This window comes from Drosophila obscura, unplaced genomic scaffold (genome assembly GCF_018151105.1).
Source record: "Drosophila obscura isolate BZ-5 IFL unplaced genomic scaffold, ASM1815110v1 contig_1, whole genome shotgun sequence".
Classification (NCBI taxonomy): domain Eukaryota; kingdom Metazoa; phylum Arthropoda; class Insecta; order Diptera; family Drosophilidae; genus Drosophila; species Drosophila obscura.
In genome coordinates this window covers 4087684-4114999 of record NW_024542679.1, presented here as the reverse complement: position 1 = coordinate 4114999, position 27316 = coordinate 4087684, and the positions used below count along the sequence as shown (strand labels likewise).

The following is a 27316-nucleotide window of genomic DNA, read 5'->3' as shown; positions in this document are numbered from 1 at the left end:
TCGTCTCCTCTCCGTCTTTCGCTTTCATTATTATTCATTTTTGTTATATTATAAATGCTAATTACGATTATTGTTATTTGTGGCAGGGAAATATGGAGTAGGGTAGATGGTCTGATGTGTGCACATTTAATGAATAAATATTTAAAATACAATATTGCAGTTGTTCTTTCATCTCGTAAAACTAATAAATGCCCCCCGAACTGTACCCGCTCCAAATGGAATGCATTCCATAAATATCGAATTAATTAACTCGCTTAATCATACGCCTTTTTTTTCTCGCCCCTACTATTTATATTTTATTTCTTTTGTACATAGCAACATTTTGACTTAAATGACTAGTCTTTGGTTGGTTTATGCTCATTTTTCTTTCGTTTTTTTTTTAGTAGCTAAATTAGTAAATTTGTTTGTTTAATTTATATTTATATTTTTTTTTTTTTTTTTTGTAAATAAAAACTTGAACTTTTCGCTTGGCTGGTTTGCCTTTGAAGAGAGTGAGAGAGAGAAAGAGGAATGCTGTGTTTTTGTTTGTGGAAATTAATGCAATATTTAGTTGTTGAAAACTTTCTGCTGAATGCTCCCTTAGTTAATTGCTAATTGGAGCAAGATAATTGTATGTACAATATGTAGTTGCTTTTTTTTTGTTTAGCGTTTAGTTTAAGTTTTTAGTTTAGTTTGTTGATTGTTTTAAGTACGTTTTTTGCGCCGTTTTTTTTTCGTATTCATTAATTTTAGTTTGTGTTTAAATTTGATATGCCTTTTGTCATGAATTAGTTATTGACTATTTAAAAAATGCAAAATGCAAATGCCTATTAAAAGCTGGATTTTGTGTGTGTATTTTAGATATTTTGCGAGTTTATTTTGCCTTTTTTAATACCTTTCGGTTGGACTTTTCCCTAACTTTTCCTTTGCTTTTACGATATTTACACTGTTTTTAATGGTTCTGTTTCTTGTTAGTAGTGGAATCTATTTGCTCTTGTCATTGGAATGATGTGAAAAGCCACAAAGTTGTGTGGTGTGGGGCAGGGCAGGGCAGGACAGGATTGGGCTGGGCTGCATATATCCTGTCCGGACCAGCAGATAGATTCCCGTCCCGAGAGGAGGCTACACCACAAAACACTCAGATACTCAGGCATACATACCATACCATTCACACAGATACACAGAGATAGCTTAAGCCGAAAAATGTCCCAAAAAACAAGTGGGAAATGTACATTTGAGCATTGAACATGGGAGTAACTCGACTGAGGCTTACCCTTTCGCCTGACATTTTATATATTATTTGCTGCTGCAATTTTAACATCTACTAGTGGTAACCAGCATAGCCAGCATCATACTGGTTGGGGGGTGAGGGCTGAACAACGATTTAAACTTGTGGCATCATCGACGCGCAGTTGCCAGTTCGAATGTGTAGTAGAATGTTGGGTTTGGGTGCAAACAGAAAGCACACGCCACGCCACGCCATGCCACGCCCTTTATTTGCTTTAATCTGACAAAATCCCTGTTCTAATGCCGAACGGCAATAAAGGATAAAACGTGCATGGCATGTAAAGAGAGGCATCCTTGTATCCTCCTTCTGTTCTGCTGCTGGTGTCACACACATGTACCACAAACCCAAAAATGTCTGCCTTCTGCCTGCTGGCTGGCTGGGCTGTCTGGTTCGATAGTTTGCAAAACGGAAACGGAAGTGACACTAAATTCGTTTCGGTTTTTCCCCAATTGGGAGACACACACACACACGCACACGCACACACACAGACGACATAGATACAGTGTATCGGGAGTGTATCCTTTAGATGCTTATGGACTTGACAAAATCGTTACGTGTAATCCTTTTTATGATCTGCACCCAGAATATGTGCGCTGCATCTTAAGCAGCCGCGGGGCAGCCACTGCCACCGCTGAAATGTTGCACAACTTGTCACTGCCAGATCCAGTTGCTGGTGCTGCTGCTGCTGCTCGCTCCTGGTGGCTCCTGAGGCTGCACCGTCCAGGAGCAGCCTTCAACCGAGTCTCAGCTGGCAATCACCATCGTGCTGGCAGTGGCCTGCGGCCAGTGGCAAGCGGCAATGGCTGCTGCTGCTGCCAGTCCGGCGGAGGAGGAGGCCACGGTGGGCACTGGCGAGGAGGGGGCCGACACCGAAAGCGAGGCCGACGAAATGGAGGAGCAGCTGTGGCTGTGGGCCGAATGCAGCTGCTGGGGCTGATGATATTCGGGCTCCTCGTAGGCGGCATCCTCGTCACAGTCATGCGGGTAGAGCGGCACATGATGATGCGACGGCGGCTGCTGCTGCTGATGATGCGAATGATGTGCATGCGAATGGAGCTGATGCTGATGCTGCAGTTGAAGCTGATGATGGGGATGCTGTGGATGCTGGGGATGCTGGGGATGCTGTGGATGTGCATGTGGATGATGCTGATGCTGCTGGTGATATGGATGGAAGTAGTGTTGCCCCAGCGGCGCGCTGGCTGCTGCACCATTCACTCCTGCTGCTGCTGCTGCCGCCGCTGCTGCTGCTGTGGATGATGATGATGGGGACATGGTCATGGCCATGACTGTGCCCCCTAGCGTGGGCGATGACGAGGATGGTGGCAGTGGCAACGGGCAACGTATGCTGTCCGCCGGGTGTGCCGTATAGATGTTGCTTCTCCTCAGATGGTTGTTGTTGTTGCTGATGTTGTTGTTGCTCCCATTGTGGGGATGATGGTGGAGATGGGCACTGCTGCCGGCATTGGCACCAGTCCCACTGCCGCCACCCGCACCACTGAGGCTATTGCCGTGGGCGCGCTTGTTCCGGGACCACCACTGCACGTGCGTGTCTACAAGATGACACAAGGAGATGCCACAGAGGGGAAAACAGAGAGAGAAAGAGAGAGAAAAAAAGTTGGAAATGTGAGACACAGATGCGAAAACACATTCGGCAAATGTTGTGAGAGTCAACACAGGTAAAGCGAAAGGATTGCCTCACAGGGGGTGGTGGGTGTTGGGTTGGGTGGTGTGTGGGGGCTACTCACCATTTCGATTGTTGGATGACTTTTTACGCCGGCATCGCACCACAGCAATCATGATGATGGCGCCCAGTAGCGCCGACAGCACAGAGACAATGATCAACGTCAGTGGCCAGCCCAGTTCGGTGGCTTTTTCTGCAATGCGAAGAGGGCGGAAAAGAGGCAGGGAAGATCCAACAGTTAGTAACGGATGTGTGTCTGTCTGTGTGTTAGCTCTTTACACTCACCTATCGTACCCTCGAACATGAATGTGTTCTTTGTGGGCATGGCCCAGGAGCATAAATCACATGTGGTCAGGCCATCGCTCAGCACGGGCTCATCCACAAAGAAGGGCGGCCGCGGCGGCGGTGGCACAAATCGACCATTCCACAGGCCCTGCTCGGTGGCATCGAAGGCCATGGGTGAGCCGAACAAATCGTCATCGTCGTCAAAGATGTCGAATGTCACATCACCAAAGCTGCTCAGATCCTGCTCCGCGGAGCTGGCCACCAAACTCTCAATCCGCGGTGGACTGAATGTGGGAAAGTCAGTGGCGGAGGCAGAGGCAGACGTAGAGGCGGAGGCGGATGCGGATGCGGTTGAGGATGCAACTTGATTTACAACGTAACTGAGACGCACATCGTTGGCAGTCAGGAAGTTGCTGCTGCCGTTGTTGCTGCTGCTGCTGCTGCTGCTGCTATTGGCTATGGATGGCATCTTTCCGTGGGGGTGGGGGTTGGGGCGTTCCTGCTGTGTCCTTTGACTTCCTTCCCGTCTCTGCTCGTCACTCTCTATAGCCCACAGTTTGCGCCGTTGTCTATCTTAGCTGCCGCTTAGCGCATGATGAACGGAATGGATTTCGTCTCTACGGCTGCTTGCTCACGGGTAAAAGCTATAGCTGGAAAATCAAAAAAGAGAGAAAAAAGGGAGCAAGAGTTAGTCTTTGGCTTTTGCCAATTAAAGTCTTAATTGTGCTGTCAGTTTTGCTTCTACATCTCCTTGTGCTCCCCCGAAGCTTTCACATTTCTCATATGCAACGAACACAAAGAGAGAGAGAGAGAGAGAGAGAGAGAGAGAGATGGAAAGAACTGGCAGTATACCCGAATAATTCTATTACTTTTTGACTACCCTGCTCTCTCTCTCTCTCTCTGTCTCACTTTCTATGCTCTGTCTCTTTCACTAAGCCGACTCTTTTTTTATATCTGCTGCTAATCCTGGGCCCAAGACTACGTTTCCTACACATGCTACCAGCCAGAAAGAGAGAGAGAGGGAGAGAGAGAGCGACAGGCAAGGTCTCATGTCAGCAATCGTTTTTCAATGACTTTTTTTTACCTATGTATTTCCAATTTGTATCTTTCCTGGCAGTCAATCCCAAACCCCCTCCTCCTATCTGCTGCTGCTGTGTATCTTTTCAGCTGGAAATTGAATTTTTGAGCAGCATTGGCAACGCTATCTATCTGCCAGATACTTTTACTGAAGTAGCAACTCCACACAGACAGAGACAGTGACAGAGAGGTAGACAGAGAGAGAGAATGGATACCCTCGTGATAGGGAGGACATATCACACATGGCAGCCAATGCTAACGAGAATTGACAGCTTGACAGTTTGATATCAGTCTGGAAGTCAACATTAGTTACAGTTCTGTTCTCTGAGTCGAAGAGGAAGAGGAGCAGTACTCGTACTCGCACGAGTACCAATTGGCATTATTAAAAGAAACCTATACCCACCCAACCCCACCCCATGCCACTGAAACTGTAGCTGCCAGTGAGCGAGACGAGACGAGACGAGACTCGAACAAACTCAATTTGCGGAATAACATTGTGAGGCCAATAATCATGATAAATTAACACTAATTTGCAAGCGCCAAGAGCAGCAGCAGGGAGAAGACGGGCAGGTGAAATGCTGCTCTCCCTGGGTGGGAAGTTGGGAAGAAAACTTTTCACCGCCCAAAAACTTCGATAGCTTTCACAAAGTTTTCTTTGGCTGGCTGGATGGCTGGCTGGCAGCTTCTGTCGTTGGCTGACTATCAGCAAGCATCCTCTCTCGATTCTCTATCCTTTAGCCCCATTCAATTCAATGCTCTATCGTTACCAACCCATAAGCGGCCGACACGTTTCTGGCATTAGCTGCCGCCGCCAAAAATTTCAACAGATGAATAACTGCAGCTGCAGCAGAAGCAACTCGGCAGCAAGAAAAATGTTGGCCCATTACCTTTGGCACTTGCCACGTGGCATGCGCCTCCAAGCAGCCAAACAATTGCATATAAAATATACGAGTATTCTCCTTTTGCTCCGCTGGCAAAGTTTAATTAAACTTTGGTTAAGACTGAAGGCACTTCATACGCAGAACTGCAGCCCAGCCCAGAGATACATTTATGGCGGAAAACTGGCAGTAAGTGGCAGTGGCAGAGAGAGAGAGAGAGAGAGAGAGACGGAGAGGGAGAGCCAAAGAGTTCGCTGGGTGTAAACGATATTTAGTCATTCTTGAAAATGGGAAAACGTGAGGCGCATAAATTGAGGCGAAAACCCAAAAGAACTCTCTCTCTCTCTCTCTCTCTTTCCTTGCCTCACGCAAAGCTAAAAAATTGCGAATGCGAATCCCGACTCTGTGAATCTCTTTCCTTTTGAATGAATGACTGAATGAATGAAAGCAAAAACCCCCCAAGAGCTGCAGAGCTGAGAGCTGGATGAGTGCCGTACTGAAGATTGCGGATTGGGGGATTGTGGTAGAGTGGTAGAGTGGTCTCCTCCCCCCTACAGTTCAGATATCGTACAACTGGGCTGTGTGGGTGGCGGCAGTAATTCCTCTTCTTTGGAGTCGCGCGGGGCTATTAATAAATTTTATTTTTGCTGCATGCTTGAAATAAATTGTAAAGTCACGTGAGCTTTGGCTTCCACAACCCCCCCGCCACCACTAGCAACCGCTGCTTTTGCCGCTGTTTGATTTGCCTTTGATGACTGCTCATCGTGTTGCAGCTGTGGAGAAATTTTTTGGAGTTGGAGTCGTCGTCGCAGGGCCAGGAGTCGGCTTCGGCGTCGGAGTCCAAGTTGAGTCTTTGGCAATGTTGCGACAGCTGTCAGGCTGCTGCCGCCACACAGCCAGCTGCCAAGTGCGTGGGACGCCTTCGAGCTGCGCTCTTTCAATTGAATGTCCGAAAAAAGAAAAAGAAGCACACAAAAAACGCGTCTTCAGTTTCCATCGTTGTCAGTTTTTTGCGTGGAAACGTGCCCACCGGCGGCTTCCACTGTTTGTTTACCAACTGCATGGAGGTGGGCACCCGCACGCCCACACGCCATGCCACGCCCATCCAAACCAACCAGCAAATAATCGAAATTAAACAAAACGAAACGGTAAAATACAAATAAAAGAGTGCTACAAATGGAAATTCGCGACTTTAAGATACTCTCCACTTGGGGAGGCAACTTTTGGGGAAAACACCCAGTGTTAATGGGAATAGAATATAGGGCTGGACTGTAGCTTGGATTTCTGATTATTATTGCTTTGAATTTGGGCATTTAGGTAGATAATATTCATAGATCTAAGCCAACCAAAGGGAAGTTCTGGTAACTGAAAAATTGTGACTTTTGCATGGGGTTTCTAGTTTTCAGATGCAGCATTAAATATGGATGGTGGCTTGCCTCTGCTTCCTATAGCTACCCTTCTTCCACTACTCCTCCTTTACAGGGTACTAAAACTGCAAAAACAACAAACGTTGCTTGCTCCATCAATAGCACTGGGCAATCGACAACAATCGATATTCGCATATTCACACATCGCTGACGGTGGTGCAGAAATGAAAAGCAATTACACATGTACCGCACACATGTACCCACCCACTCCCCTTGCAGCAGCAGCAGCATTGATTCAATATTTATATTTCCGTACCCAAACCCCGCATGGATCTGTGTCCCCCCCGCCCACTGAAATGAGGGGAGAGCGTGCAGAACTCATCCCTGCTGCTTTTTAATTAATGCGAAATGTTTGAACATTATTTTCATTTATATTCCTCGTGCACTTTTATTTGCCATCAAATATGAGCGTATAGAAATTAATATTGTACGAGTAGAAGTGCTGTCAGTGCAGTGGCAGGGAGGAGGCAGTTGTGTATGGCAGCCACATTCGAAACATAGTTTTCCGCTTGCACAAGCACACAGTCGAGAGTCAGACAGACAGATAGAGAGAGAGAGAGAATTGCCGAAAAATGTTTACCATGAGAGGATCGGCATTCAAATTAACACAGAAATTCGCAACAAACCGACGTCGCTTTGGCTTAATTACCAAAATATTTCACTCGCTGTGTGGGGACTCCTCTCGGACGCCCCTCTAGAATTTATTTGAATTTTCATTTCAATTTCCAGCCAAAAAATAATACATGGAGAGCTTACAAGTATTTAATTTCAGTTTATTATAATCAGGGGAATTATTCATCCTCGAATAAGAAGTGAAATAATAAAATAAAATTATATTTTAAGGCCCAACAAAATTAGAGCAAAAGGTAAAAGGTCAGGAAAGTGGAGTGCATCTTATGTCTGGAGAAGTCAGGAGGCCGCTCTGGTCCTTGGTGCTTGAAGCCATTTAAAGTGTCGGACATGGATATGCATGGTACGTGTCTGGCATTTCTTTTCAGAAGTCTCAGGCAAAAGGACAGCCAACAGGCCTAATTTGCACTAATAAGAACAAGAGGCAATGCGCTCTGGACACAGTGCCTAGTCCTAGAGGGACCCAAGTGTGTTTGGTAATTGAGTTTTCTTGCTAAAATACTCAACAATAATATGATTTGGACACAGAGACACAAAACGAATTGATGGAAATGAAAGCAAGAGCAAAAGGCAAAGCAAAAGACAGGCAGGGCAAATATTTTCGACAAGGGCATGAATGCATGAAAATTGAAATTTTATTCAAATTTTATTCCAACCAAAAAGCTGGACAGATGGAAATTGACAACTTTTGTTAGATTTACATAAATTATGAGGACATACAGACACACCAACGAATTCGAATGTTTCGAGTGCAGCACTCCACCACAGTCAGAGCGCGGCAGAGACAGAGAGAGAGAGATTTGGTTGGATTCGAAATTAGTTGATTTGTATGCGCGAACTGAACGAAATGAAAACTAATAGAGTTGTATAACGAGTTGCAGCCTAAGGGGGCACCCCGGCACCCTCCACTCCTGGAAAAACTGGAACCTGGTAAACCGCAGTCTAGTGCCGTCCCTAACCATCGGCAGCTGATAAACTTGAAGTTTTATTGCCAATTCAAATTCAAATTGAAATCTTTTAAATGTGGAAATCTAACGAGTATTGTTGTTGGAATTTTTGTTTCATTTCAAAATGTACTAATGAAGCCCAGGCCCAATCTGACGAGAGATTAGATCACAGATTACAGATCAGAGAGCGCGAGATATATACATATGGGGTAAATGTAAACGTAAACTCTGATCATTGTTGAGGAACTAAAATGTTGCTTAGATAACCAAATAAAACCTGTAGTTAAGATTAAACAGAAAACAGAGACGCAGACATGTCTCTGGGGGGACAGTTTGTTGGCTGCCTAACGAAGGGCAGACTCTTTTTATGATTCTCTCACTCTCTCTCTGTTTCTATTTGAGATAAGTAAATTTAGCTGTTATTTGTAGGAACATTTCTAGTTAAATTCATTCAAACAAATGCATCACTTAAGCCCCTGGGAAAATCAACTAGTTAATGCTGTCTTTTAAGGCTTATGTCAAAATTGATAAAACTTCCCCATGCCCCATGCCCCTTGCAACAGACAAAAGCCAAGTGATTTGAGCTGCCAACCAAACTTCTTTGAGCCACACACAGCGTGTGGGAGCTGCTCTGCTGCTCCCCGACTGACTGACTGACTGACATACAGACAGACAGACTGTGTTCCCAGATTCATAATTTTCGACAAACAAATCGCTTTATAATCCCTTTTCAAACACACAAAGACGATTCGCTCGCTGGCTGCCAGACACTTCTGGCTTCAGCTCTAATCCCGAGCTGTCAATAAGACATTAATGCTTACCAGCTACGGCTTCAGTTTTGAGCTAAGAAAATGAATCCCTCTGGAGTAGGGGTTGCTGCTTGTGGATGGATGGATCGGGTTACCCCAAAACGCATTCTGATGATGAAAGAAAAAGGATGCCCCAGCAAGCCAGCCACACGCAGCCACAGACACACACTTGAGATATCCCTCAACACACGCACCCAAACACACACACCCACACACACACAGTCACACACATTTTCCCTCAACACTTGTTGAAGGAAAAGTAAAAAAAATAAAGGGAAAAAGACGCTGCTGCTGCATGCCACTTGAGATATTTAGAAGATAGCGAAAACCTCTTCCTCCCTCCCTCACTCTCTCCCTCACTCCCTCCCTCTGCTGCCACTGCTGCATATGTGCATAATATTTATGATATATTTTGTTGAAAATTTAATTTAATTTCAACTTGCAGCAGCCGTGGCAGCATCATCGTCTTGTGGCACCTACAAAATGCTACTAAAGTTATGGCTCAAGCATCAAATTGTGCTGCCAAGATTTTGTGGTGCTAGATTTTCCTGTAGCTTTTCGCTTACACGTTTTTCTTTTGCCGTTCATGGACGTACTTTTTGTTGCCAAGTGTCTAATGCAATTTGCTTGCGAACAAACTCAATAAAGGCTGCCCTGAACAGAGCAGCAGAGGAGCTTCCCTGAGAGCAGAAGGATGGAGGAGCAGGCAGCAGTTGATAGATTTGCCCGGGCAGCCGCGGGCCACACACGCGCAAAAAAAAGTGGAGAAGCAGCAGAGAATGAAATGGTTGGTTAGGGAGGGAAGAGGAGGGGAATGGCTGGTGGATGGAAGGGCTTCACCTTTGGCTCTCGGGCCACTTTGCTTTTGCAATCATTTTTCTTGGCAGCCAGAGGACCTGGGCAGAGCAGAAACTACAGTACAGTACAGTGTAGAGTACAGTAGATGCTCGTTAAAGTTAACTAGCTTATGAGGGATTTTACCCTGTCTGAATGGTCTTATCGAGCGAGTGCTGTACCTTGGGGCTGCCTGCAGGCAGCATCAGCAGCTCCAATAGAAATCATCAGCACAACACACTCGCAGAAATAATGGGGGAAAAAAAAAGTAAAATAAATACGAAAATCAATATGTAGGCGTAAGCAGGAGCAGCAGAAAGAGCGGCAGCTCCAGCAGAAGGTCAATGTATCCGCCGTGTATCCATAAGATACAGATACACAGGAAACATAAAATGAATTAATTCCTGGAAGAAGAAGGAGGAGGAGCAGGAGCAAAAGAAGCAGGCAGGAAGCAGCGCATTCTAATCGAAAAGCAAGTGAAAACAGCCACTCCCACCTCTCTCCCTCTGCCTCTGCCTCACCATGAACAATAACTACTGTACTGTAGGCGGTGGGCGTGGCTGAGCCAACGACAGTGAAAACATGTTTAGGGCGGCTGCAAAGCTCCCAAAAAAAAAAAAAACCCAAACAGGGACACAAATCTTGGCACATAAAACAATTAGCAGGCAAAAAGGAGTGGGAAATACAAGGAGGAGTGTGAAACACAAGGGGAGCAGGGGGCAGGAGGCCAATGTGGGATTTGGAGAGGCTTAGTGGAGGGTGCGGCGAGAATAAATGACAACAGTTTGGGTTCTAGAAATTAGTTTAGCTTCTAAACCCAAACAGTAGGAGGAGGACGAATCCCCAAGGAAAAATATTTTATTCTTTTTATTAATACCCTGTAAATGTACGCGAAAAAAGGGACTTGCGGATAAAGAAAGTATTCCTCTGTGTGTAGATTTCGGAGATTGTAGAAGTTGGGGTAAATTTAGAGCTGGGAAAATTGTGTCTATGGTGTCCATAATGGCAATGATTCCGAGCTACACGTTGCTTTAAATATATATAAAAATATTATCCACCTAAATGCCAAAATTTATTACAATCGGATGAATATTACATGAAGAATGAAGAATTGTTCCCATTAAGGATCTGTAAATTTTCCTCTTTTGAAGAGATTTCCTCCGTGCCTACCAATTAGAGGATACCTTCAAGTCGCAGCACCAACTGGTAATTTTGCTACTTGTTTTTCCCCTCATGTTTTTCGGGGGTAAACGAGAAAATTTATGAATATTAAATGAGAAGTCAGAGCTAAAGCCAAAGTCAGAGACAGAGCCAGAGCCAGAGCCAATGCCAACAGCAATTTATGGCACATGCAAATGCCTCATATATCAAACGGCTGGGCTGTGTGAAGTCATAAAGCACCGAGCGAACAAGCAGCAGGCTACCAACGACAACCAAACAACAACAACATCCAACAAGGACAACTGTCTGTCGTGTGCTGGTCAACAGACAGGCTATATGATAGGACAGTGTACTGCCAAGAGGGACAGGACACGGGACAGCAGAGGGACATGGCCAAGAAGACAAACAAATTTCCAATCGCAAGCAAAACATTTTCCCAGCCATTAATAGGAAAATAGGAAAATATACACACAAAGACGGACAAGAGGAAAAAGATACACATACCCCACATACAATATACCATAAACGTATACGATATATATACATACATGCTATATATAAAGATATTCTTTATGTTGCGATAATACCAATTGGGGGAGTGGCTTGTGGGTGGTAAGGGACTGTATGTCATCATGTCGCCTGCCTGCTTGACTGCCAAAAACAATAGATTAACGGGACCCCTCTGCTGCTGCTGCTGCTACTGTCCTGCCAAGGACACAGCCAAAAAAGGTCAAAGCTAGCAAAAAAAAATCCCGTCCCTCCCGAAAGAGAAGTTAAAATAATAAAGAAATTTTGGATGTGCCTGTGTGTGTGGGAAGATAAATTGAAATCTATATAAATGTATTATTATGTCACGACATTTACACTGCCCTGGTCATTCGGGTTACCAGGTTACCTACTCCCATCCATCCATCCATCCATCTCCTACCAATTAGAGCCCTTCAAAGCCGTAATATCCACAGCCAAGAGCAGTCTCCCTCCCCCCTTTTGTCATTTGGCTGTAACTTCAATCGCATTATAAACAAATAAATAAACGTACAGACCGGAGCGGTGGAGCAGGGAAGTTAAGGAGAAACCTCATAAAGCAGACTCGACTCTCGACTATATCAAAGCCACTGCCAGAGTCGAGTCAAGTCGAAGAAGCAGTCAACAATATTGGCCAAGAACGACGCCAAATGGCCATCAACTTTAATTGAGTTGAAGAACAAAAAACAACATAATCTGAAATAGAAGGCAGGGCAGGCAATCCGAGAAATACGAAGAAACAGAAAAGAGTCGCCGAGCAGGAGGCCAGAGCAACGGTACAAATGTCTTGGTCGAAAGGGGTGGGGGAGGGGGCGTACGGGCGGAGAAAGCTGAACGATGGTGCGGAGTGGAAGTGGAGCTACGATGAGCCGAGCGGAAGGAATTTTAGCAAATTAGATTGTTTTCCACTTGAGTTCGTTTTAACGCTTACAGACGCCCAGCGAGAACACCAGAACCCCAGCACCAGAACACCAGAGCCAGAAACCAGCAGAGTTAGCAGAGATACAAGAGACGTGAATTCTGTACTGGTGGGTACTGGATGGGGAATGGGTTTGGGGTTTTTCTCTGAGTTAGCTTCAGCTCTAGTCTTGTAATCTTATTCCCATTCTTTGGCTGCCTCGGCCGCTGCTGCTTCCTCTGCCAGTTGTTCTCTTTCGATGTTACCTTTTCCCTCTATTCAGCTTTTGAGGGGCAGGCAACCTGCAGCCACCAACCACCCACCAAGGCAACAAAAAACCAGTAACAAGAGCAAGAATATAAAGACTAGAAAGAAGGTTAAGCCTCGACGATAGAGATACCCTGGTAGAGTCATTGCCTTAAAGGGGAGTTCAGTAATTATAAGATCATAATCTGAGCACAGCTCAGCATCAAAAATACCTTCCTTTTGTGCATTCAAACAACTCTTTATAATGTAAATACCCTCTAAAAAAAAAAAAAGAGTACAACAAAAAGGAAGAAGAATCATTTCGCCCAGTTTCCGTTGGCTGGTACAATCATCACTCACTCAGTCGGCAGAAAATTGATGATAATAATCGCACGTACTGGCGGGGCCAGCAATTGTGTGGATGGAGAAGGGATAAGGTGGTGGTGGGGGGGTTGCTTGATGGCTGCTTTGCTATGCTATGAAATCGCAGTAATACCAGGGCTTACACACAGAACCACTGCCACTCCAGCTGATGGCCAACAGCTGCTTGCACCACCAACTGTCTCTCTCTCTCTCTCTAACTCTGCGTGCTGCTCTCTCCTCTCTGTTCTCTTTCACCGTTGGCCCCAAAGGGACACCTTGCAGCGTTGTCATTAAAGCCAATAAAGTGGTCGCCGCCAAATGACATTGTCGTCAGCGTCAGGCGGAGTCGCGTCGCCTGCGTCGCTGATTGAGCACAAAAGGCAGCTGCCGCCGCGTCACTAGACCGAATCCCCCGCGCGTGGATGCCAACACCCCCCACCCACACTCACTTCAATCTGCAGAAGCAAGAGCTCCATTACATACTGCCCACCCCCTCTGAGCCAATACCCCACCCCACCCACTCTGTTCCCGTTGGCCTTTTTTTCTGGTTTTTTGTTGTTTTTGTTTTTATCAGCGACAGCAAAAAATGAAGCGAATTTATCTCTATTACCGTTAGCTGCTGCCATGCCACGCCCACATTTGTTGACGCGCCCATCATTTGTATTGTCGACATGCTCTCCTCTCCAAAGGGGCACCATAGGAGGAGTGGCAGCAGCATGTGATATGGAACAAATACAGATACAGATTTGAGGAGACAGATGCGAATGGAACGACCAGGACAGGGACACGGGGACTGGGACAGGCGACGCCAGCAAGGACCTCTAAAAGCAAACTCGAGTCAAGCCTCGTTTTTGGACAGGGAGAAAAAATGATTGATGGTCGGGCCCCAAAACGATTTTCCCCACTTTAAAATGTTACGCGAAAATTGCAAAAAGGCAGCCGAAAATAATGCAAAAAATGTTTAGCATTACTTTGAGATGATCTATGAGGGGGAGCATAGAAAAATGCATACTTTCCACACACACACACACACACACACACACACACACACACACACACACATATAACCGTCAAGCATAGATAGAAACTTCCCACAGAAATTTAAAACATTTTTTTTGTTTGTTTGTGGTGGTGGGGACGCACCATTAACTCTATTCCCCCCCAAAAATGTAGGTAAATATCATAAAAGATTGTTAACATTTACTGTCTAATTTGTTGTCATTTCGATGTTCGAAAAGTTCGAAGAGAGCTTCTTCAGAAGACAACGCAAACATGGCCAAGAAGGCGGCAAAATGGCCAGAAGCGCATTTGTGGAGAAACGTGTTTGGGGAACCGCTAATAACTCTTTTGGTTTTGACGTTTTTTGGGGGAGGGGGTAAATTAATGACAGACGAAATCATTTTAGCCAGGCTTAAATCACGGCAAGACGGGATGAAGATGAAGTAGGGCCGCGGACACACTTAAATTTTTTGGACAAACATTAATAAACTGTCTGTGAGGGCTTTTAAGCGAAGGAAACTTCTGTCCCCCCTTCTCTACCCCTCACTCACTATATCTGTCTGTCTGCTGCTGCTGCTCCATGCATAATTTCAAACATCACATCGAACGGGGGATTTCCACTAAAAGTTTTTCGGTTAGTGAAGGTCTCAGGTCTACCTCTGAACTACCGTTTTCTTGTCTGCTCGTGAAAGAGAGACAGGGCGAGCGAGATGCATGCCCCCATGGTCTGTGGTGGCATGACCATGACCATAGCCATCGCATTGGCTATGAGAATGAATTTCAAATGGAGAGACGGGACATGAAAAACCTTTTATCTAAAAGTGCTTTCTGCTCTTCTTCCCCCTCCAAAACTCCACAACTCTCTTTCTTCTTCTTCTTGTGCTGGATGGAGAGATGTCTGTATTAGCCAAGAAGCAAATGCAACTGGAAATTAAGCAACAAACAGACAACAGAGAAAGAACAGACAACAGGCAAACGGAGGCAACAAGCGGCGGCAAGAATGAACAAAGCAAAGCGGGGACGAGACACCACTAAAACACTGGACTCAATAATTCTCTGGCTGCAGTCGAAAGAGCCCCGAAAAAAAAAGAAGCAAATGCCGCTAATTTAGTTACTAACGCGCTCTCTCACCCGAAAAAAAGAGCCCGAAAACCCTCATGTACCTGCGGTTACACAGCAGTTCCCGAAACCCCGAATCCCCAACCTCTCCTGGATGGTTGGTTGGTTGGTTGTTGGCGGGTCGGGTCGGGCGGGGAGTGCAGCATTTAGTGTTTGTTATTTGGATGGAAATTGTGTAGACGCCGCCGCCGCTGCTGATGATGGCTAATTAGTTGGTAGTCGTCCCCCCAGCCCCTATATTGCACGTGGAAAAAAATCCATCATATCATGATGTCTTTATAGAACAACAATTGTGGCAGTGTGGCAGTTTGGCAGTGGCAGCGGTTGGATGTGGATGTCGAAGGTAAAAGACCTTCCTTTTGTTGGGTGCAAATGACTGCACATTAAATGGCAAAAAAAAAAAAAAAAAACCCAGAAACCAGAAACAAACGAAAACTACCATAGAAATTTCGATGTGTATAAATTTTTAGCTTTTCAGCTCTGACCGCAATTTAATTGGTCTAATAAAAGTTGGTAACAGAAAAAGAATGTTGCAGGGGGGGCGGGAGGTTGGATGTACATATATATATATATATTTTAATGCTAATGTGCACACATTTGTCCGGCAATCCACGGCAATCCCACATTAATCAGCATTCGGGCGGCCGAAAAAATCCAACCAAAAACAGCAGCAGCAGCAGAAATATTTGTAGTACGAGTATTTGTGGCAGTGGCGCAGTCCCTTTGTAGTGCGGGAATTACTACACGTAGGAATATCTGTGTGTGAGTGTGTGTGTGTGTATTTTTGCGGTTTTTATGTTGGTTGGATCTCTGTATCCAGATACTGCGGGGGCAATGCGGGAATGAATAAAACTAAAGTTTTAATTATGAAAAAGGTTTCAATTGAAACGGTGAAACGGGAGAAGAAACGGATGGAGAGCTGTGTGAAAGTAGATTAAACTGAAACGCTGTTCAGTTAATTTAATAACATCTCTGGAGTTTCACTTTAATTTTCACTACCCTCAAAAACCATTCCATTGATTTCTCGCCTACACCGCTCATTGGAATTCCACTCTTATTTCTTATATCCATCCCCAAATTGGAGAACAGACCCCTTTTTTGTTGTTGTTGTGTAGCACATTCCCGGCCCATTCCGTTTGCTACTGTCTTTCGGGGAACCACAGCACAGCGAACACCTTCCTAACTAAATGGGTATGCTAAACATATTACCTTACCTTACCTTACAGCGCCCCCTCATCAGGCACCTGTCTCGCTGTCTCTCTGAAATTAAATGCCGATTCTAACACCTTGCCCCCAGTACTCCCCCTGCTGCCCTGCTCATCCTTCTTCTTCTCCTTTTTTCCTGGCATATTTGTTTTAATTTTAAACCAACCGCAAAGTCGAAAAGTTGTGCACCCACGCCCTGTCCTGCCCTGCCCTGCCCTGAGGGAATGCGGATACTATGCCACGAAAACCCCAAAGCCTGAATGAACTGAACCCTGGGCCAAATGATGCGTGAAATTCAATACAGTAGCTCGGCAACAGCCCTCGTCGCATCCTTTGGGCAGGACTCTTCATGGGACTCAGTTAGTGTTAACCCAAGCCGCAGACAGCCCACCAGCCCCCCACTCCAAATCGTATCCTGAATCCTGAATACCGAAAAACTAAAGGCAGGACGCTGATGATGGGCTGACTAAGTGTTTCTTGAGTTTTTTATTTTTGTTTTTCGGAGTTTCTGGGAGAATGGGAATGGATTTTTGGTGTTTGTTTTACGCTTTTGCCGAATGTGTGAAAAGGCATCAAATGGCGTTAAAAATGTTTAAGTACACAAAGCGGGAATAAACACCACAGTACACACCACACAGCTCACACCACCACATGTCAGTCAGTCAGCTTTAAGCAGGGGCTTGTCGGGTTGGGTTTGGGGTTTGGGTTTTACCCTGGGATTCAGGCACTGACCATAAATTCCATTGATTGTCGCAAAAGCGTTTTGTATGACAAGTTCGAACGTCTTGTATTGTATGTCTGTCGGTCTGACTGTCTGTCTTTCGCTTGTGTCTGTTCTGCCCCGTTTTGTCTTACGTTTGTATGACTTCTGTTGCTTGCACCGCACACCACTCCACACACCACACACCGCACCACACACCACTGTATAGCATGGAGTACCAAGAGCTATACCCCCTCCTGGTCTGGTTGCCACTCACCTGCCAGCATTCGTTTGTTTGCTGCTTCTTTAGTTTCCCGGTGCCCGCATGTCACATAAACCGCAGCAGCAGTGTGTTACCCATCCCCCTATAGCATCGAATCCCCAACCCAATCCAAACCTTGCCACTTGGGAAGTGTGAAGCGGAAACCAAACAAAAGCCGCCTAAAACAACTGCAGGTACGAGGCCAAGTGGCAAGACCAAGACCCCTACCAAAAACCAAAAACCCAAGACGCAAAACCAAGTAGAAGCCTCAGATAAGATGTCGGCGGGGTCTGTCTTCAGTCCTTTGGCATAAGCGAATTTTAATATTGTATATACACAAAAAAAAAAAAAGAGCAGAGTGGAGAGTGTATGCCCCCAAGCATAGTTTGGGCAGGGGTGTACGGGGATACTCTGGAATCTGGCATCTAAAATCTCTTCAATCTCTACGGCGCTTGCTTTTCTCACTTTTAGTTTTCTGTTTACTTTCGACCATAAAACTTTGAAGAGAATGAAAAATCTCTCGCTCACACAGAGCAGTGGTAAAGAGTGAGCGGGGGGAGTGAGAACTTTGATGGGGAAATAAGTTTCTCGGGTTCCAGGTCCAGTAAGTAGTACCTTTTTCACACCTCTCTTGCTCTCTCTCTCTCTCTCGAGAGAGAGAGAGAGAGAGATGAAGATGGAGTAGCACTCCCCTAAAAAACTAGCCCCATTCCGCTGCCCTTTTGTATGAGTTTTCGCTGCTTACTTAACAACTTGTCGCCCCGGAATCGTGCCCACTCGCGAGCCCCTCCACCTCCCCACTCACTGCTGGCATATCCTTTGGCCAACGGCTGAAAAAAAGTTGACACGGGCACACAGTCCCGTGTTGGCTCGTCTTTTTACGTTTTCTTTTTCTTTATTGCCCTTCCTCTCTCTCACTGGGTCCTTTTTTTTGACGGTTTGTTTGCTGGCCTCTTTTGCATAACTGGCTACAAATTTGGCCCCTAGTGCTGCTCTTAACGCCTCTAAAGTTGGCCAAGTTTCATCTGAAGAGTTTTCGTTGTGATGGAAACGGGCCAACAAAATGTTGACACGCGCTCTGACACAGAGTTTGAAAGGTAAAGATTTTCACTCTAAGTGAAGCTTGCCTGGGATTTAAAATGGGTTGTGAAGAAGGGTGGTGGAAGGGTGGAAAAGGGGTAGAAGAAAAAGTTTGACTTTGATAAAGTTTTTAGATTTGGAAAACCCGAACTGCACTTTTCCCCATTGCATTTAAAGAACTAGTTTGGGGCTAACTGCCAGTTAAATATTCCAGCATATTCCATTTCAATTTCGGGCCATTCGAAAAGCATTTCAAATAATTTTCCAACTTTTTCCCTTTTGTCACCGTCGAGAAAAGTTTATCCTTTTAGCCACATTTGGCCATGCCCGGTGGCATGCCATCGCTTATTGTTACTGTATGGGGAAAATTCCTTTGCCATTGCCATTGCCACTGCCGCCACATTTACCCATTTCCATCGTACTTTGGCAAAAACTTCTTTTGCAGACAACCTGGCAGATCCTTTGGCCAGGAAAAAGTACAAGGAGTACGAGTACCAGAGGACAAGGATGAGGATGAGGACCACTGAAGCCAATCTCTTTTTAAGCTGTTCAACAGAGGAGAAAAGAAAAAACGAAAACGAAAAACTTTCACTTTGTTACGTTCAGGACGACGATCAACGCCAGAAGTTTTTGGTCGAATGGAAAACTTACTCGTAAATGGGCAGAGAAAAAAGTTGTCAAAAGTTCCGGTATTAAGTCCATTTAACCCGCCATTGAACTTTACGCCTCAACGAACGGTCCGGACCGGTCCGGTTCGGACCGGCTAATGCAACAACAACCACAAACGCCACAAAAAAGGATGCAAAAAGGACCACAAGCCGAATCTGCAACAACAACAGCAGCAATAGAAATTTGAACACTTTCCAACAGCAACAATAACCAGCAACAGGAGGAGGAGGAGCAGGCAAAAGAACAGTAACAACTATTGTTGCAAGGACCAGCCAGCAGCAGCAGCAAGGACAACAAAGTAAATGAGCAGCCTGTGTGATGGCAAGAGGTGCGCTGGAAGGGTCGAGTGACAGCAAAATCAAGCAGGCAAATGTGCAAAGAAACAAAAAAGAGAGTGGAAAATGTAACGAAAAAACTTTTGTGGCAACGATATTTGCACTGTTTTCCCCATCTTAATACTCGGTCGGAAGGGGGTCTTGGGGATTGGATTAGAGGTGTGAAACGAAGGGACTGAAGGAAAGAAAGAGTAATGAAAATAGTCCCTTGGCTTTTTCGCTATGTTTCCAACTGAATTCATTCAAAGAACACTTTTTAATCTACATATTAGGATGGTATACCATATAACTCGCCAGGTTCAAGATCACATGAACCTGTAAATACCATACAAATTATCATTTGAAACTTGGAGACTTTGTGGCTTGTAACATTTTGAAATCTTTAGCGCCGAATCAGTCTCTATTTTATTTCTGTGCAATATTTAATTAAATATACAAACATATTTATGTACATCTGACATATGAAACGATTACTCGGTAAGGGTATCTAGAACCTCTCCATTCCTTTCATTCCTGATCCTTTTTTCTTTATATCCCTTTTGGCCAAACCGTAAAAAGAGAGCAGATAAACCCCCAAAAAAAAAGAAGAATTCAATAAAATAACGCTTTCCATCTGGTCGAAACTAAAATAAAGTTTTTCCATCCAACCCCCCCAAACATCATCGTACCGTGTGCTGAGGACAATTTTCATGAAATTTGTAATGCCACGCCCACCCGCCCCGCTAGCCCCTAGGGACGAGTGTTGCCGCTGCCGTGCCTTGTCGTTCCCAACGCCATTTTAGCGTTAAAGTTTAACAATGGACGCTGGCGCGAAAGAAAGAAGTAAAAGAAACCGCAAAAGTATTCCAAGAAGAAGAAGGAAGAGTGGTAGATATAGAGGGGGAAGCGGAAGAGAATGAGGGAGTAGAGGCACAAGAGTAGAAGCGAATGAGCGTGGCAAGCGAGAGGGGGTGGTATGGGTGTTGGGTGGCCATTTGTACGTACACTGATCTATTGTTGTTCTTGTGCCTCAAGTTATTTTTCCCGCATATCCCTCTCTGTCTTTATGGCTCTCTCTTTCTCTCTCTCTATCACTGTCCTCGCCTCTTGCTTTCTTTCTCCTCTCGTTCGCTTCCACTCTGCATTTATCCTGCTTACAGTTGCACAGATAAACATTTTTGTTAGGGACAAAATGCACGAAAAAGTCACAGCAGCAGCAGCAGCAGCCGAACACATGGCTAAAAATCACCGGGGGGTACGTAGGTGCCGGGGAAGAGGAAAAGAAACGGGTTAAGGCTATTTTGGTAGAGGATTCAAGGAACATCCTTTTGGAAAGATTATGTGATGGAATGGGGTGGAATATGGGGGGGAGGGCCTTTCCTTGTGACTTGTTTGAATGCGATAGGAAAATGTTGAATTTACAGGGACAGCAGCAGCAGCACCACCACCAGCAGCAGCAGCATATGCCACAAAGAAAGCACACAGGACATGGGCGTAGACAGGAGGGGGGACTTATGCCACTAGCATAAGGAAAGAAATGCATTAAAGATGAGCAGCAGCAGCAGTAAACTAGATCAATATTCTCTGAACCATAATCACATGACAATCCCAATTACTTTTGCTCTAATATCTCTGCAAACCATTTGAACCCCACTCTGGAAGCCATTTGTACACCTCCCTGCAACCCATTTGTGCCCCACTTGTAACCCCCCCATTTACTCTCTGTAGTAGACGGTCCTGATGGGCTTTCTTGCACAACTTACTATTATCGCAGGATAAATGCCAGTCGCACATAACTAAGACTTACCCTGGAGGTCCCTGCTGCTGCTGCTGCAGCTGCTGGCTGGCTGGCTTTTCCTTGAATGAATCCTACAAAACTGCTAAGCCGCCAGCAAGGATAAGCACTGAAGAAGGATAGCAAGGAAAGAAGCATGGCAAAAGAGAGAGAGATAGAAAGCCTCTGCATCGTGGCAACCTGCATAACTGATGGCTCCTCCACTACCAATTTTCCACAACCCCCACTCCGCCCACTGCCAACCGCTTGCTGCAGCAGCACAGAAGAGTGTGGCATCCGTGGCATCTGGTGCACTGAAGGAGGAGCTCCGCTTCTATAAAAACGACGGACTAGGACTGCCTGCCACGGCATAACTGTGTCTTGGAATTTTAATAGAGCAAATTTCCACGCAAACCCTGACAACAAAAAAAAAAAAAAAAAAAAAAAAAAACCAAAGCGTAAAGAAAAAGAAAAACTCACGAGAGGAAAGTAGGAAAAGGAAGAAAATGCTTTGCGTTTTATTTCGCGCTGGTAATAAAACTTCAAAATGAAGTTTAGAAAACTTTTTAAATGCCTTTCTCCAACGGGAGACGATGGACAGCTCTCCCCCTGCTCCGCCGGCTGCTCCTTCTGCTGCTGCCCCACGCACTTGTTATGCCAAAAGAGAAGAAAATAAATAAAACAGGCCATAATAATGATGATGACGCCTACAAACACGACGACGCGAGGCTCACAGCATGGCACGGCCTACGCCCAGGCGACCACGCCCCATCTTGGGGCATTTCCAAGAGCCGCGCCAAATGCTAAACGGCCCCCAAGGAGTCGGAGTCCTCCTACTTCTTGCTAGCTTTTTCTTTATTTCTTGTTTCAGCCACAGGACGCACAGGACACACGGGAGGACACGGGAGCCTCGGCTCTGGGGCAGGCTTTTTGCAAATTTACGATTATGATTATTACAAGTCAACGTTTCGTGTTCGTTTTCTGTGGAGCCGTGAAGGAAGGTGATGGGTGAGGAGGGGGAGGTGGCAAGGATGTAACATGGCTATAGGAATGGATCTATTCATGGGAATGGGGAAGTGAGTCTGACATTTGGACAGCTGCTCGAAGGAAGAAGTGCAAAAGAATGCGTCAAGGCATTTTAGCACTTTGCCACACGCCTTCCCCCGCCCCTCCCCTGTCAGCCCAGCTGCTGGAACAGAGAGAAAGATATAACAGCGATATAGCAAGGGAGAGCCGAGAAGAGAGACATCAGGGGAGGGCTAACAAAATGTATAAGCAAAAAGTTGTGCAAAAGTTATTACAACTCTTAAAGATGCCCAGGGAAGGGCGAGGGATACATCCAGAGAGGGGGAAGGACTCAGGACTAAGCCATAGAAGGATGTGCTGCGTTGTCTTCGAGTGTGTCTCGAGGGGGGGGTTGGTGGTGGTCGTGGTGGAAGACATTGACCTCCTTTCGGGGCGGGGGATGGCGATGTCGTTGGGCAGCGTCTGGAAATCGGCAAATTCCATGGGGCATAATAAACGCAAGATAAAAGTCAAAAAGGGACAAAAATTATATAATAAACTGTACACCCAAATGAAATTATTGCAACAAGGGGGCTAAGAATGGGGAGGTGTGGCACTGTTCTGCAGGAGGGGTTGTACCACGGAATGGCGGTGGGGGCTGGCTGAATCTCTCGTTAAAAAGTTTGATGCGCCAGCATTTCCCGATGTTAAGAAAAAGTTTGTTTTTCAGGTTAAGTTTTGAATACCCTAGCCAGGGATTGAGGATGTTATTCTGTAGAGGGGATGTGGCCCTTTAATTGAAGAGAATATATCGCAGAGAAAAGAGCAGAAGAACTGCTGGCAAGTAAAACATCTCAATCCGAAGAGTTTACCTACAATAAAATGCATATGGTTTCCACATTTGCAAGTTTGCTCTTTCTAATATATACGAGTATCTGCCTATATATATATTCCAGCCATATCTCTACAATAAAAGAGCATACAAAAATAAGCCACTGCCATAGAAAATTTCTCTAAGTTTGATTTCCAAAAACTTTGTACATTTTGATGCTTTAAAGGCAAACAACACAAACAACAAAAAAAACAAAACAAAAATGTTCTGTTCTGTTGATACACTGTGTAGATGCAGATACTTTTTGTATCTGAAGTTCTTGTTATTTTGGAGATGGGCTGGCGGTCGACACACCTACACACACACACCGACACACAGACACGGCAGCAAAAGGTACAACAATCAGTTGTGGCAATGCATGAGACGAGGTGAGGTGGAGGAGCACAGGGCGCTTTTTGAGCTTATCAAGAAGAGCGCATCAAATTCTCCCAAAAATACCAACAGAAAATAAATACCAAATCATAAAAGCATGACGATGAGCAATTTACAAAATATCAAACAGAGAAAGGGGAGAGTGGGGAGAAGGAGGAGGGAGCAGGAGGAGTAGCAAAAGAAAGATTCAAATCAAGAAGAACGTGCCCAGTTACCTCAGTGCTCGAGAACACAAACAAAAAAAATGAAGGTAATGCCTGAAAGTCAAGTCGATTACGAGTATACATATATATGTACATATGTATGTATACATATGTATGTATTTACATTTGTACGATTATATGGCAAGGCATATAAATAGGTAGATTTTCAGTTGCCTGGTAAAAACAACAAACTAAATGATTAATGATGAAATCCCTCACTTTTTTTTTTGTCTGCAACGGGCATTTCACTTTTCCCTCAGAAGCGTCTGGCGGCTGCCACAGAGGCTCTATCCCCCCCATCCTCTGTCCCTCTCTGGAAACCACAGCAACAACAACAACTACGAGTATCTACAAACTGTGTGGAGTTATCGCCTCAATTGAAAATTGAAAATGTTATTTTTCAACTTGAACTTCGATTGTACGCTTGTACGAGTTGTTGCCCCCCACCCCACACCGCTACCAAGTTGCAAGAGTTCCACCATTCCAAGTCCCGTTTCGGAATCGTTTCGTTCGCTTTCTATGGCAGGCAGTAATCACTTTGTCATTGCCATCATTTTTCAGCATCAATTGTTTAGCGGCTCGACATAAATTCACTTTTTTCCACGAGCCACAGACGGAGACACAGAGACACAGAGACACAGAACCCAGAACCAGCTTTCTGTCTAATGGAAAATTGAGAGACAAGCAGAGTGAGAGCAAGAGAGAGACAGAGAGAGACTCAAAGACTTGCATCCACATCTAGGAGTCATGCAGTCTACAGTGTGGATTGAAGTGCTCTCTCCATGTCAGTGTCTGTGGCTGCACATGTGGAAATTTTTCGATGGTCGGTCTGCTTAAGTGGACTTCCCTGGAATTGGCCGCCGCCGCCTCGAGCTTTCATGTGGCTCCGACACACACACACACATGCAGGGGAGCAGAGATCAAAGCCATTGACGGTTCCTCGGGAGTCGCTACCATTATGTGGTGGATAATCGGTTGCGTTATGCTAAATAGATTAGATATCCTCATCGATCCGTAAAATTTTCAATATATGAAAGCGAGGCACAGCGAAGCGGAGCGTGGCAATCGAGGCATGCAAATGTCAGGCGACCTTTTAGAAAGGGTTTAGAGATTCTCGACCAGGCAGCAGAATAAGACGAAATGAAGAGGTTTCTGCTCCTTTGGCTGCAGCTCATCTTTTGTATGGGGGCGATTTCGCAACATTTCGATTCCACTGACACTGTGGGGAAGCCGACACGGAAACCACTTGCAAACTCTATTCCATTAAAACCCGCGCCTCCACCTATAGTCAGACCACAATCACAATATCCACCTGTACCGGGACCTACGATGCGTCCTGTTCAGCAGCCAAATCAATCTTGGAACAGCATATCAATAAACACTTCGACAGTGAACATTACCAGACCGAAAGCCAGTGCCCAGTCCAATGTACCTGGACTGACGTCTGAGAGCAAAACTGGCCAGGGCACAATGGGCACCCTTGACGATGTCAAGCAGACCCCCATCTCGAATGGAGATATTGTGATCAGCAGCCAGAGCTCCCAGTCCAATGGCACATATGAGATCGTGGCCGAGAGCTCAGTCGTGTCCCGAAAATAAAAATCACCCATTCAGCAGCCTCCTGCATATCCAAATTCATATATCCAAATCCATCTATTCCCGTACCAGGATAATCACGCCAGCCGAAGTAGACATGTTTGATGTTTGATATAATTATTGTAGCATTTTTAAATTTTCTATACTTAAATGAACCAACACACGTTTTGAATTGTTTTAGAATTTGTTGTTAAAACAATACGAAATGTAATTAGATATCGATATGCCGCCTGCCGCATGTTGCAGCGAATACATCGAAGTGAAAGCGTAGCAGCAATTGAGGCTTTCAAATGTCGGATGAGAGTTGCCTTGAAAGACTGATCAGTGAACTCCCTCCTTCCCTATGCTGACTCTCTCCCCGTGCGCGTACCTTAAATAATCCCCGCCCAGCCATCGTTCGATTGTAACTCTTAGAACTCACCTCGTTTTGAGATTCGCAGTGTGCCAATTAGCCCGTTTCCGATTGGAATGTTTGCTTGACGACTACGACGACGACTTGGCCTTGTCTGCGTATGGGATGGGGCTGGAGCTGGAGCTGGGGCTGGGGCTGGTGCAGATGCGGATGGGGATGTCGTTGTCGATGTGGTGGTTGTCGTTGTCCTTTCACACAGCGGGACGACAGCGGGACGTAATCGTAATCCACAACTTGAGTACCGTTTAGTTGTTGTTTGTGTTGTTGCTTGTGCTGTTGTTGCTGTTGTTGCTGTGCAAGGATAACGGTAATTAACTCGCAGGCTGGCCCGTTGGGGTCGCCACGCCGCATTGCATGCCTGCCACAAAATGTCGTTTGGGTTATTGGCCGAACCGAATAGAGCGAGAGCCGGAGTGCCGTGCCGCTTGCCGCTTTCCGGGCTGCTGCTGTTGCTGTGCTGCTGCTTGACACTTTTCAAACTTTTTCTTTTAGCTGCAACACTCGTACACACATAGAGAGATATATGCACTCGCACACACACTCGCACACACTGGGAGATACACTTCACTATGCGCTAATTTTTTTTCTTCTGCTGCATTTGCTTTGCCTTTTACACTTTTTGTGCCTTTGGGTTCCGCGCGTTGTAAATCTTGGCGCGTTGTTGTTGTTGTTGTTGTATTTTTTTAAGAAAATTCTTTCGGCCAAAGACGAAGACGTTGGCCAAGAGACGCGACGACGACGACGACGACAAACAGCAAAGTTGTATGTTTTTTTTGTTTTTTGTTGTATTCCTCTCCTCCTTTTTTTTTGTGCCGGGTCTGGCGCTCCACCGGCGCGGCGGCTGCTCTTCCGCAGAAACAAGCTTCCAAGCAAGCAGGTTGACCAAGAAGCGGCAGTGTGGCAGTGGCAGCGGCAGCGGCAGGAGTTCGAGGTGGAGGTGGAAGGTGGTGGCTGGCTGGCTGGCTGGCTGGCTGGTGGCTGCAGATGGAGTCAGTGCTGGGGCTGGTGGCGGCTGCTGGCTCTAGATGGTGCAGGGGCGCGGCTGCAGGTTACAATCTGCAATCTGTTTGTGGCATTAAATCAGTGAACCAAGACGCTCAAGCGAGATTTGTTTATGGCTTGCTCCTCTCTCTCTCTCTCTCTCGCAGAATGTCTTTCCCTCTCTCTCTCTCTCTCTCTGGATATGCCTACTTCTCTGTCGCACTCTCTGGTTATGCAAATTTGTACTACAGCTGTACGTACAGCTCAATTAACGCGAAATTCACAGTAAATCTGGCGTTTCGGTAACTCGGAATCGAACTGCGCCACACGAAGAGATCAACAAACAAAACCGATTGAACCGAACCGATCGATCACAATGCACACACCAAAAACCACATAAACACGCCGCCGTACTATATTATCGAATAGATCGTGTAGAACTATATACCATATCCATATCCATCAGATGCATTTTTCTCAAATTACGAGTATTTTTGTTTTTGTTGTTGTTGCTGTTTTTTTTTTTTTTTTTTTTGTATCTTTCGTTGTTGTGTTTCTACTATTTTTTTTCTTTCCTTTTTTTTTGGTATCAAATACGTTTCGGTCCGCTTTCGGTTGGCAACGTCTTCGCGGTCTCAAGTACGAATGGCCACGCACTGGGAACAGGTTCGTGGATGCCACAAAAATGCCACGACGGAACGTAA

General features: G+C 45.5%; 1 protein-coding gene across 1 annotated transcript; it reads right to left on the bottom strand.

The window, feature by feature from the left end:
• Nucleotides 1-47: 47 nt before the first annotated feature.
• Nucleotides 48-26297, bottom strand: LOC111071596. Its single transcript, XM_022363024.2, has 4 exons — nt 25641-26297; nt 3234-3883; nt 3013-3141; nt 48-2817 (listed from the first exon to the last, which is right to left on the bottom strand). The coding sequence occupies exons 2-4, from the start codon at nt 3700-3702 to the stop codon at nt 2012-2014; spliced, it is 1404 nt and encodes a 467-aa protein (XP_022218716.2). The 5' UTR covers nt 3703-3883; nt 25641-26297; the 3' UTR covers nt 48-2011.
• Between the last annotated feature and the right edge of the window lie 1019 nt (nt 26298-27316).